General features: G+C 43.2%; 1 protein-coding gene across 1 annotated transcript in view; it reads left to right on the top strand.

Annotated features, from left to right (window-relative positions):
* The window catches only part of VIPR2 (vasoactive intestinal peptide receptor 2), a 100,536-nt gene that overhangs the window by 78,882 nt on the left and 8,463 nt on the right, over positions 1–13,191 (top strand). The window contains exons 6-9 of the mRNA XM_026652146.1: positions 1,055–1,196; positions 3,502–3,652; positions 5,068–5,128; positions 6,907–6,977. Coding sequence (XP_026507931.1) covers positions 1,055–1,196; positions 3,502–3,652; positions 5,068–5,128; positions 6,907–6,977 — 425 coding nt within the window. The remainder of the gene's footprint in view (positions 1–1,054; positions 1,197–3,501; positions 3,653–5,067; positions 5,129–6,906; positions 6,978–13,191) is intronic.

Genomic DNA, 13,191 nt, shown 5'->3' with positions numbered 1-13,191 from the left:
AGGTTATGACGTCTTCTCTCAGATGCAGAGCTGACCACAATTGGCCATGCTTTTGTCACCTCCAGAATGGGTTATTTGATGCTCTTTGCATAGGTCTATGCCGGAAGACCACTCAGAAGCTTCAGGCAGCACAGAATGCAGTAACCTGCCATAAAATTCTATTCTGTCTGCATTCCTTCAATAACAACAATATTCTCTGATCTGTACTAATTTCCAGCTGCAGTTCAAGGTGTTGCTTTTTACTGATAAAATCCTGAGTGGTTTGGTTCCTGTCTGCCTTATAGATTCCCTCTCTCCTCTGCTGTTTAGTGAGGTCAGCTAGGATAAACACTGCATTAAAAGACAAGGTGCTGGAGGAAGGGTGTTTCAGGTGATAGGTTCTTGCCTCTGGAACCTACTTCCCACTAGAGTTTGTTGATTTTCCTGGCACACTGAAAACCTCATCTGTTTCCCAAGCTTTCACAAGAGCAAGTGGATTAAAGAGTAGAGGTTTTAAGTCCGGATGGACTGGAAGGAAGTGCAGTCCAATTTGTATTTTTGTAGGTACACTATTTCTAAATTGTTCATATATGCACCTGCATCCCATGATGTGCACACTTTATGAATCAAAATACTGGAATTAAAGACAGAAAAATCCAACAAGAATACATTAGGAAGGGGTATTTCAGAAACTTAGCCAGAAGAGTTAGGCTTTTGACTGGTAATCTAGAAGACAAAGGCTAGAGAACACCAAAAATAGAAAATGAAAAATCACCTTTATTATATACTCTTCATGGTAATATGTGGAGAAAATGGCAGCAGGGCCTTTTAATCTGTGACACTGAAAAGGTGTCAAAGATGCCCTAATTGTATGCACTAGTCAGAAATTTTTTATTTTAAACCCTGAAAGGGTCGTACCCAGGGTCACACACAAAGAAAGGGCAGGTACTCACTACAGGTTCATTTCACTAAGAAACAGTTTAAGACTAATCAAAAGACTGTATGACAGCCTTTCCGTCCTGGAAACTAAAATGCTTTTTTTTTTTTTTTTTTTTAAATCTCTTCTTTAATGTAGAAAACTTCACTGCACGCGGAACTACATCCATCTGAACTTGTTCCTCTCTTTCATTCTAAGAGCAATCTCTGTTTTAGTCAAGGATGATATTCTTTATTCCAATTCCAACACAGCTCACTGTTCAGAGGATCAGTCGTCATGGGTAATGCAGCTCTTTTGGCTACACTGTGTAATATTTTTGCCTTTTAACCCTCTCCACCTCTGCATCCCTGGTGAATTTTTGGCAACATTAAGTTGTTAGTGGAGGGAGCTGTGAGAGAACTAGTGGTAGGTAGAACTGGGATGCAACTGCAGGAGAAGAAAGGGAGTGGAAGAGCTGGGGGGGGAGGGGTGAGCTAATGCAGCTTTGCATATTCAGGCAGGTAGCAGAAGAATTTCAGCTATAAAAAACCCAGAATCAGCCATTGCCCAGGATAAATATGACCGCGAGGAGGTGGGGTAAGTCAGGGTAGAGGTTAGAAGTGGAAGATACATCAGCTGGGAAATGGGGAAGGCTAGATGTTCCGAGAAGGCTCTAGCAGCCGTATCTGGAGTTGGAGGAGGGGCATTAAGGGAGGGAGAGCAATGAGAGACGGAGTGGGTATTTGTAGGAGGGAAAGAGGGCTCTAGCAACCAAGCCACACCCCCAGTAGTTGATGGCGGGCTGTCATGTGCATTCTTGGCAAACCATATGGCACAGTAGGGATAAGGCATTAACACAGTATGCAGGGTTGCAAAATCTCAGAGGTTGAGAAGGTTGAACAGTTAAATGGTATATCACATACCATTGTACAGAGCAGTGGTTTTCAAAGTTCAGGTCAAGACCCAGTACTGGGTCGCAGAATGCAAGGCACTGGGTTGCCTTGTTCAGCACTCAGGGACCCTGGCAGCTGGCCAGTAAAAACTAGTAGTCCCTACCTGTTCTGACACCGTGCTGCACCCCGGAAGTGGCCAGCAGAAGGTCCGGCTCATAGGCAGGGGGGCCACGGGGCATGACCAATGAGAGCTGGATGGGGCGGTGCCTGCGGGTGAGAGCTGCGCGGAGCCGCTTGCACGCTTCTGCCTAGGAGCCGGACCTGCTGTTCGCTGCTTTCGGGGCGCAGCGCAGTCCACAGTGCCAGGACAGGCGGGAAGCCTGCCTCTGCACCCCAACTGCGCCGTTGACAGGAAGCCACTGGAGGTAAGCCTGGACCCCAACCCCACGCCCCAGCCCTGAGCCCTCCCAAACCTGGAGCCCATTCCTGCACCCCAATCCCCTCATCCCCAGCCCCACCCCAGAGCCCGCACCTCCTCCCCAGAGCCCTGACCCCCTCCCGCACCCCAACCCCCTTCCCCAGCCCAGAGCCCCCTCCCACACACTGAACCCCTCATTCCTGGCCCTACCTCACAGTTCTCACCCCAACCCTCTGCCCCTGCTCCACTGGGTTGTGGGCATCAACAATTTTCTTCAACTGGGTCGCCAGAAAAAAAGTTTGAAAACCACTGGTATAGAGTATCCCCATCTCCTTGGTTTGGAGCAGAACTGCTGCAAAATAAATCTGCAGACACTGCTGAAGACCTCAGAGAATTTAATTTACAGTGTTTTTCCCCTGCCCATTGTGGCTAAATTTAGAGTATAGAAAAAACTGAAGAAAAATGCAGTGCAGTATTTTTATATTGATAAAGGTACATTCTTCCATTGTGCAAAGCTTTTCCAAGTGACTCTTAAGCTATATGTACACGATCTGTCAACTGAAACACTTTCACTGAAGAAATATTTAATACTGGCACTGTAAAGAATTGTAAACAGGTCACTTGGATTGACTTCTCAGGGAGTCAAGAGTGCTCAAAACCTTGCAGGATTAGGCTCTTGGCCCTGATCATGCCTGTTTGCACCCAAGTTGTTTCTGTTTTTGTCCTGCAGTTACTCTTAGTTGCAGCTGGATATTCTTGCAGTTGGACTGGTCCAGATCAATGTGCTGTTCCCTAATTTCTGTCGCATTGTTGTTGAGATGATCTGATGTTGCTTGGAATAGCGGCTGCTTCTTACACTATTTGAACCCTGGTTTAGTTACGTAACGGCTTGGAGAGTTTGACTCTCACATCGTGTTTATGCATTCCACAGAGCTATCTGCGCTCTTGGCACTGCTCTTTTAAAATGAACCGTTTATAAAGAATTGGAAGAGGTTCTAAAACTGAAGGTTTCAAGGTTTCTGAGTAAATTGGCTGCAAGGAAGCCATAGAAATAAAGTTTTGGCTAACTAAATTCCTTTGTATAAGCATTCTTTATATTTTAAATGCATCACCTTATTTCTAGGGGCCATTGAAAAAGAACTTTTCTATATTTTGTACATGAGTTATTGACATAAAAGAGAGATAAGGGAACATAATCTGTAGAGAGCTTGGGTCTGCAGAAAAATGTTTGTAACAAAATATTACTGCATTTTCCTTGCAAGAAGTTTAATCCTTGTTTGTTTGTAACACTTCAGGTTGGCTGCAAGGCTAGTTTGGTATTTTTCCAATATTGTGTTATGGCAAACTTTTACTGGCTCTTAGTTGAAGGACTTTACCTCCACATCCTCCTTGTGGTAATATTCTCTCCTAACAGACATTTCACAGCCTATCTTCTGATTGGCTGGGGTAAGTACTTAAATATATACATATTTTATTCATATTTTTAGCTATGGATGGGTCAGGCTCAGTGTTTCCCACTGAGATAACATTATCTCCTATTAGACAGCTACCATCCCTGGGCCTGATTCCACAGGCTAAGACAGCCCCTTTATTCTGTTCCACCAATGCAAATCTAGCCACCAAGAAATTGTTCTGGCATAAAAGGATGTAGAGCTGGCACAAAGGCTCCATGCCACTCCCTCACAGGCCACTGAACAGTGACTATGTAGAGGGCATGGCCAGGAAAAAGTGGATATGTGCAGAACACTTCTGTTTTCTCAAGTATTCCCACAGACCTGAATGCCCCCTGGAAACTATCGGCAGCTGGGCACAAGTTAAGGCCATCTTGAGGTTATCCTAATCAGTGTCAGGAGCTGGTTGACCCCAGAATAAGAGAAGTGCAAAGCCACCATTCTCCTTCTCTCTCACATGCCCAGTTCCTGGGTCTGAATGGAGCTCGGATTCAGTGATGAATCAGGCCCCACATGTTCACTGTATTCTTTAAAAGTCGGGAGTGACTTTAATGCCTTCAGTGAAAATGCGGGGTTAGAAGCACTTGCTTATGCCTCATTATACAGGAAGACACTATGGAAGCTGCCAATTCACCTTAGATGCTTGTCAGAGAAATGGCTCTGTCTTTGCTGGGCATCTCTTGAACTGCAAAGAGTGCCAAACACTGTGATGATGTGATGTGCATGTGTACGATACAAGATGAGGCCACTAAATTCATTTTCACAGTTATGTAAACTGGGATTTGAATTCAACTCTCCAACAGTGAAAGTTGGACCCAGTAACTCTTTGTGCCAGCCAGTCCCTTATTCTTTATCTTTAATATACTTTCCAACATATTATAAATATTTTTGTTTCATTTTTACACACTAATTCCTTTCATACCCGAGAGCCAAAGGAAGGTTTTATAGATGTGAAGCCATTAGAAACTGAGCATAAAAGTATACTTGGGTGTAGCTGGGAAATGGGAGTGAACCAATGTGTGTGAATGCCTTTGTAAAATGATCTGCATGTCAAATTTCACTCCTAATATTTATCTTCATTTAGACCAGGGATTCATAACATTTGTATCCCCAAGGGTCACACTCAGGAGCCTGAGGGGTATACACCCTTTGTATGTTCTGTAAGAAATAAATGCACTGACCTGTAATAATTCCTTGTGCTTGTCTTCACTGGGAGATGGATAGGAATTGTTTGCACCCTGCCCCTGGTCCCCACCCTGCAGCTACAGCTACACTTTATTATTGCATGTGCTGCATTTTGCCTCATGCCAGACCTTGTATATTCTAGTAGTAGATGGTTACAAGAGGGGTAAGGGGTTTCAGTTCATAGATTTTTACAATCATTCGCTATAACAAACTATAATTTCTTAGGAATTCCTACAGTATTCATCATCTTGTGGACAGTGACAAGGATCTTTTTAGAGGACACTGGGTAAGTAGCTAGGAGGATGTAAACTTTATGCTTCAAACTTGAACTACAGCAGGGCTTCCCCTGGGATTGCACTGCTTGCACAGGGATAATTTGCTGTTTTGAAGGAGGTAAATAGCAGAGGACTGCAGTATCTCAGAGGTGCCAGTCGAGTGACAGGTGTTCAGAAGTTATTCAGCATGCAGTTTTATAGATGCATCCAATCCAGGGCCGGCTCTAGGATTTTTGCCGCCCCAAGCAAAAACAATTTTGGCCGCCCTCCCCCCACCCCCGTTTTTTTCTTACCCCACCCCCAGCTCCGTCTCAACTCCGCCCCTTCCCCAAATCCCCAGCCCTGCCTCCTCCCCCCCAGGCTCTCAAGCCTAGGAGGGAGGGGGAGAAGCAGCGCGCGCGCCGCAGCCGCTCGGGGTCTCCCCCTCTCTCCCAGGCTCTCAAACCTGGGAGGGAGGGGGAGCAGCGGCGCGCGAATCAGCTGTTTCGCGCACCGCGGCCACTCGGGATCTCCCCCTCCCTTCCAGGTTTGAGTGCCTGGGAGGGAGGGCGAGCAGCGGCGCGCGAATCAGCTGTTTTGCGAGCCGTGGTGCGCGAGCGGCAGCAGCGGAGGTGAGCTAGGGCGGCCGGGGCACATTTTTAGGGGCAGCATGGCCGGCGCCAGAATGCCGCCCCTAGAAATGTGCCGCCCCAAGCACCAGCTTGTTTTGCTGGTGCCTAGAGCCGGCCCTGATCCAATCTGAAAGCTCTGACAGGGATGAAGTTAAATAGTTTATGGCCAAATACTGCCCTCTGTGGTGCATATGTGGTTCCTGTTGAATTCAGTGAGAGCTATCTGCACCCAAGGCCAGTATTTGACTTTTAGAGAAGCAGAGGCACCACTAAGAGTGTGATGGTGCCATCTTGCAAAGTACTAAGCACTCTCAACTCCTACTAGCATCCCTGGTAGTTGTGGGTGCAGAGCACCTCACCAGATTAGGCTCTAGATGACTTAGAAACTCTTGTCCGTGGCATCTGCAATAGTTGGTACAGATGATGGATTATTCCTCACTTCTCAGGCAACCTATTTGCAATACCTCTAAAAAAATAAACTGAAAGTGATGCCGTTCTTGAATTGGTACCTTGCTATGGTCATCACAGTTGGAAGCTTACAAACTATTAAATGTTTCTCCTATTTAAGGTTTATCACTTGTAGCTTCTATTCTCTCAGAAGTTTTAAGCTCTGTTTCTTCAGAAGTGCTGAATACATACTAAAGTCAATAGGGGCTGTGGGCACTGAGAATGACTGACTGTAAAGTCTGATGGTCATTGAAGGGTAAAATGGCTTGGGGTGGAAAACTGTGAACAAATTATTTAAAGGGGGAAATGAAAGTCCAATTTTTCAGATGAAGTTCCAGGCTTATATTTAATATTTCCCAAACCAGTTCCACGCATCTGTAACCCAAATAGTCCAGCAGTAAATTATATCCTTTTAATTGTATCTGTCAGTTACGTCAGATCATTCTGCTGCCCCAGATACTGTAGCTAAACTCTTATTGGAAAAGTGTCATGACATAAAGAGTGAAACTAAACTTGAGAGTCCCTCTGGGGTATCTGTCTGGGTTTCTTCTAACACTGCTCTGTTTTAATTGATTTGAATGTGCACATTAAATAAAAATAAAAGCAGGAGAATATCACAAGAGCAGACTATTTTTATTTTGACTTGTAAATCCAAAACACTTGTCTTCACATAGCTCGCTTGCCAAATAAAATTAGTATTAACATAATTTTCCCTTTTACTCTCTTTATAGTTGCTGGGATACAAATGATCACAGTGGTCCTTGGTGGGTTATACGATTACCAATTTTAATTTCTATTATAGTAAGTAAACTACATTTTGCAATATGAATTATATATCAGTTTGCAGCCTTGTGCAGTGAATATACACATTATTCTTTACAACTGGCTAGAGATAGGCAAAAACTCCATTTTAATGAAATAAATTACTTTATAGGGGAGATTTTAAACAGATGCCCAGGTCATTTAAACTCATTGCCTTTAAAATTTAGCTGCCTCCTGTTAAATGACTGGTTGATTTTGTTTGTTTTGTTTTGTTTTAAACTCTCACCAGCTCAAGAACCTTGGGGGAAGAAAACATCAAGTTAAACCTTTCACGTGGATTATAGATTTACTTTTGTTTATAAATATTATTACAGCAGGAAAGAATGACAGCTGCGTATATCTTTCCTTAACTAGTAGCCTAGAATTACATACATTAGACATGAAACATTTACACAGAAGGACATTTTTAGCATGCTACACAGGGATTGTGCTCCATAGAGTTCATTAATGTTAACTGAACACGTGCAGTTAAATTCTTGTTCATTGTGTTGAAGATGTACCCATTAGTGTGCATAACAACAGCTTTACCTCCAATGCTAAATACAACTGCAAACTGATGCATTTTGTACAAATTAGCTGTAGCCTTCAGCATCTCTTTTGGTGATATTTTGTGGCTTCTGAATTATAGTAAAAAGCAACAGAGGGTCCTGTGGCACCTTTAAGACTAACAGAAGTATTGGGAGCATAAGCTTTCGTGGGTAAGAACCTCACTTGCATCTGAAGAAGTGAGGTTCTTACCCACGAAAGCTTATGCTCCCAATACTTCTGTTAGTCTTAAAGGTGCCACAGGACCCTCTGTTGCTTTTTACAGATTCAGACTAACACGGCTACCCCTCTGATACCTGAATTATAGTGTTCATTAAGGGTCTAATTCAGCAAAGCACTTAAGAATGTGCTTAACTTTAAGTGCATGCCTAAGTGAGGTGCTGAATCAGGGCCTAAACAGGCAGTCTACTCACTGAATGATCTTGGTGTCAATCCAAAGGACCTTATTCCTCCTTCATCAGAGTGAGTTCTACATTGTTTAAACAAGACGGGGCAAAAGGTGGTTCTTGGGTGAATTTGCATGAAATGAGGATTCACCAACATGAATGTTTTGCTACATAATGGGATGGACACTCAGCAGATGTACAGCATGAAGGGAAGCAAAAGTCCAAAAGGAGTTGGAGAAGTAAGGAGAATACACTGAATGATAAAACAAAATAAACCCTACAAAATATTTCAAAAGTGCAAAATTAAAGCTCCTACTGAGCACTTTTGATTTAAACAACTACTCTGTATGCAGCTAGGGTTGCCAACTTTCTAATCACATGAAACCAAACACCCCTGCCCCAACCCTTCTCCGAGGCCCCACCCCCCGCTCACTCCATCTCCCGCCCCTCCGCTGGGGCAGAGGGTTGGGGTTGGGGGGGGCCCAATGGCACTTACCGCAGCTCCCAGGAAGTGGCTGCTGGGTCCTGCAGCCCCTCGGCGCATGGGCAATCAGGGGAGGCTCCGCACACTGCCCTCACACCAGCAGGCACCGCCCCCGCAGCTCCCATTGGTCACAGTTCCCAGCCAATAGGCACTGCTTAGCTGGCACTCGGGACCTGGCGGCTGCTTCCAGGAGCCGTGTGGAGACCCCACTGCGCCACCTGGGTCCCTTTTAGACCGGTAGAAAACCAGACACCTGGCAACCCTATATGCAGCTGAGCTTTCATGGGTCACTGGTGTCCCAGAAAATAATGCTTCAAGCTGACCCTTGAAAAGTCCTAGAACTTGCAATATCTGAAGACAGCGGTTATCCTAGTGCATATTGACAGACTTGTTGGTGCTCTAGAAGGATTCTGGCAAGGGCTGGGAAGCCTGTTTGATGGAGGAGAGGATGCTTAATTAAACTCTTCTGAATCTTAAACTGACCAAATTTTAATTTGATTCTAGAGTTACACTGAGGTACAAACCAGCCCTCTGTTTTTCTAAATCGGTAATTGAATTGATATAGTAATAAAGTATGGCAATGTCCATGTACATGGACTGTATTGGCTCAGGTTGTGCACACATTTGGGATCAGCTGTCTTTTTCCAGATCTGTTTTCTCTCATGAGCAGCATGCTTTAAGGGGTGCGAACAACAAAACAGAGCCTAGTGCTTCCGCTATTTAAGCTGTAAATAAAATCACACTCCTGTCGGATTAAGTGATCCCCCAGCTGTTAATTCTGAATCACAGTTTTGTATCTGTGGTGTTAATTTGTGAAAGAGCAGTTCACAGTGGATTTGGGCCATTTGCAGAGAACTGAACTGCACTGCTGAAAGAAGTAGGAATGGACATTCAATCCCCTAGTGCGACGGATGAGTTAAGGTGCGCTAGTTACTTTGGTCTAGATTGTCTTTGCACCTAACGTTTGATAAGAGGCAGAGCCTACCTGTGCCAGCACAGGAAGAGCCCTGGGTAGCTGTCGGAGTTACAAATCTTGTCCTGTTTCCCCCTTCCTTTCTCAAAGGGGGAAGTAAATTGTTATAGGCCTTTACTTGATGCAACTTGTTCAGCTCTGTGGGGGCAGATCAAGGCTCCATCTACTTTCCACCGCACCCACCTGTCATTAGGTGAATACCAGCTCTGTGCAGCCTTCTCTGCTCCCTGTGCCTGGATTCTTAATCCAGGAAAACACTGTGTGACTTTATGCACCCTGTGCAGATATATAGGGGTAGGTTAAAATCTGGCCATTTATTATTCGTTAGGTAACACTGCAAGTATACACATGCCCTAATTTTCAAACTCAGGTGCCTGATGTTGAGTACCCAGAAGAACTGGCCGGAATATCCACAATTCCCACTGAAATCTAAAGGTGATGCCTGTGTTCAGCACCTGTTAAAGTGAGGCCACTTTTATCTAGATGCCTAAATGTAACTTCTGGCAAACAAGTTTGAAGTTTGAAACTTGTTTGCCAGAAGTTAAGTAGCAGAAGCACTAGGCTCTGCTTTGTTGTTCTCACCCCTTACAGCATGCTGCTCATGGAGCTTTGCAAAACATATTGTGTAAGAAAACAAAGTCCTGCTGCCCCAAAGAGTGTGCAGTCTGCCTCAAATACATGTGATACATGAGACAACCGTTAGAACCAAGACATTATGGACAAGTTGTCAGTAAGGAGATTAAGGTAGGAAGGCTGTGAAATAAGTTGTTTTTGAGGAAGGCTTTCATGAAGCAAAAGGAAGGCAACTGGAATATTTGAAAAGGGAGGCTGTTCTGTATTCACCATATGGAATAGCATGAACGTAGGCCCAAAGTGGAGTGTGAGAGGTGGAGCAAGAAGGGGTATTCGATGAAGTGGGAGGAGAGATAGAGGCAAAATGAGAGTTGTGTGACGGTCTGAATGGGAGGATAAGAGTATAAATGTATTTTGGAAGGAAAAGCAAAGCAAGTGAAGAGAGCAAGGATTTATCTCTAATAGGTATAACAAACCAACCTTCACTCAGTATTCTCCTTTTTGGCATTAGTTTCTATGTTACTTCCAATTATTTTAGCTGGTTTAGGGGATTATATTTAATCAGCTGTTGATTGCTCTAAAACAGCATTCTCAAAGTGAGTTCTTCAGGGTCAGTCCTCACAGTCAATTCAGCATGTCAGAGGCCTTCCCCTGGTCTTTCCTCTGAACATTTTTGGCCTGAAGAATGTTCCTTGGCAGCCTTCCATGCGTCATGCTGTGCACATTTCAGAGCCTCTCTGATTTCTTTAATTGGAGATGTACTATACCAAACAGTTCATTTGGAGTACCACCCATGTTCTCCATTTGGCAAATGCTGCCACAGCGATCCTCTTCCTTCCCCTCTCCCATACAGGCTGCTCTCATTTGTGTGTCTTTTCAGGTGGACACAAATCTGAATTAATAGGCTTTCAGAAACCAGAAGCAGTCATGTAGCATATCAAAATAAGAGAGTTGTGTCCCTCTTGTTTTGACATGTTAAAACTTCTGTAAAGGACTAAATAACAAGAAGGAGGTAACAAAAAGACATTTTAAATGATACATGTACTTGCAATGTAATTGGCTCAAAAGTTACTGTCAGTTTAAGGTAGCCAAAATGATAAGATCACTGATCTCGTGTCATTCCACTACCTTCCTATCTTCCTACTTTGTCATTTACCTCCACTGCTGTACCCCATCCCTGACACTTCCCTGCATTTATATTACTGGCTTAATTTGCTGTCCCTTAGCAGTTCGTTCACCATTGTGTATCATCTGCTTTCTGTATAAAGAAATTCCACCGCAAAGAATATTATAGAACTAAATCTACAGTACTAAAGACAAAATCTCCTAAAGTGTGAACATACACTGTCATTTGCTTCTAATCTTGTTATCTAAACATATTGAAATTATATGAGACTTTAAACTAAATATATATTTTTAAGATTAATTCGGATAAATTGTGGTCTTTAACAACTGTCCTAAGTGATCATTTGAATTATAATCTCATATACTACCTAAAGTATTTCTAGGATAAGTAGCACCATGATATCTAAATGCCTAATCTCCTTTGGCTGGATTGAATGCCCCAGTAGCTTTGTCTTTTGAAGTGATACTCACATCATGCATGTGAGGGGGGAGGAATAGCTCAGTGGTTTGAGCATTGGCCTGCTAAACCCAGGGTTGTGAGTTCAATCCTTGAGAGGGCCACTTAGGGATCTGGGGCAAAATCAGTACTTGGTTCTGCTAGTGAAGGCAGGGGGCTGGACTCAATGACCTTTCAGGGTCCCTTCCAGTTCTATGAGACAGGTATAGCTCCATATATTATAAACAAAGATACTGTTAGCTATATACAATGCTTACAAAATAACACTCAAGACCAATAGAAAAAAATTGACTAGCCTCAAAAGAGACCTAGATACAAATACTTGAATATGTAGTTCACCCAAATATAGTGCTTCAAGATATGCCCTGTGGCTCAGAAAACCAATTATTTTATTGTCCTTTTAAAAAAGGACCACCGTTTTTAATGTTTTATGATTTATAATAGTTTGTATTACAGGAGAAATTAGGGACCTCAGTTGAGACCAGGGCCCCATTTTGATAGGCACTGTACAAATACACAGCAAGAAACAGTCCCTGCCCCAATTATCTAAATAAACACAGGCAAAAGGAGAGGGGAAACAGAGATGAAGTGACTTGCCTATGGTTACCCAGGAGGTCAGTAGCAAAGCCAGGAATAGAATCTCTCTGCCACCACAGTGTCTTAACCATTAGACCATATTGACTTTAACGTACATACGTATAAAATGTATATCCCCTGACCCTTGTATTGTGCTTCATTACACAAACCTGTGGACCCAACGGCAACAGTGAGAAGGCCTCATTCTGCTGCACTAACAGTGACTTCACTGGGACTTCTGCGTATGGACAGGCTGCATATTTATCCTCTTTCTTTGTTTCTTTTACTTCAGTGAGGTCCCCTTCTAATTTTCTCTTTTACAAAAGATTTAGACCTAATTTTCCTAACTTTTTTTATATAATTAGGATCCTGTGTCCTGTCACTTTCCTCCACCATCCCTTCTTTAGCCCTAGCATTTCCTTTAACAGTAAATGACAGGCACAGAATGACATGCAATTATTATAATCATTTATTATTTATTTTCACTTAAAAATGATACTGGGCATTTCATAGAAGACACCAAAAGTCATGGTGCCTCAAAGAGCTTTCAATCAAAATGTTAGACCAAACAACCAGGGACAGAGCTAGGGTGGGGAAAGACTAGGGCTACACCCCTGCCAAGAAACAGGTTCTGTTTAGCTATGTGCACAGCTTGATGATTATGTTGATTATTTTGTTTGTTTTTTAAATATAAAGAATAAGATATTGGTCCCTGGCTCAATACCAGAATGTTTTCCTCTTGTATTTGATGCTTCTGCATCCCTGATCTGAGTTAGCTCACTTTACTGCTGTTAAGCACTATGAAGAAGGTTATATGGATGTAGGATGTTATACCACACCTAACATTTATATGTCACTGTTCATGTTCAAAGTATTTTATAGACCATGTTACACAATCCAGCACCATCTTACATGCCTGGCACTAAGGCGTCTGTTGTATAGATTGGGAACTGAGGCAGAGAGGTTGGGGACTTGCCAAAGACCAAAGAAGAAGACATTATGGGAGATGTAAAAAGCAACCGAGAGTCCTGTGGCACCTTTAAGACTAACAGATGTATTGGAGCATAAGTTTTC

The sequence above is a fragment of the Terrapene carolina genome, unplaced genomic scaffold (assembly GCF_002925995.2).
Source record: "Terrapene carolina triunguis isolate 2854851 unplaced genomic scaffold, T_m_triunguis-2.0 Scaffold111, whole genome shotgun sequence".
NCBI lineage: Eukaryota > Metazoa > Chordata > Testudines > Emydidae > Terrapene > Terrapene triunguis.
The sequence above is the reverse complement of the archived record's forward strand: the minus strand, read 5'-3'. Positions and strand labels throughout refer to the sequence as shown.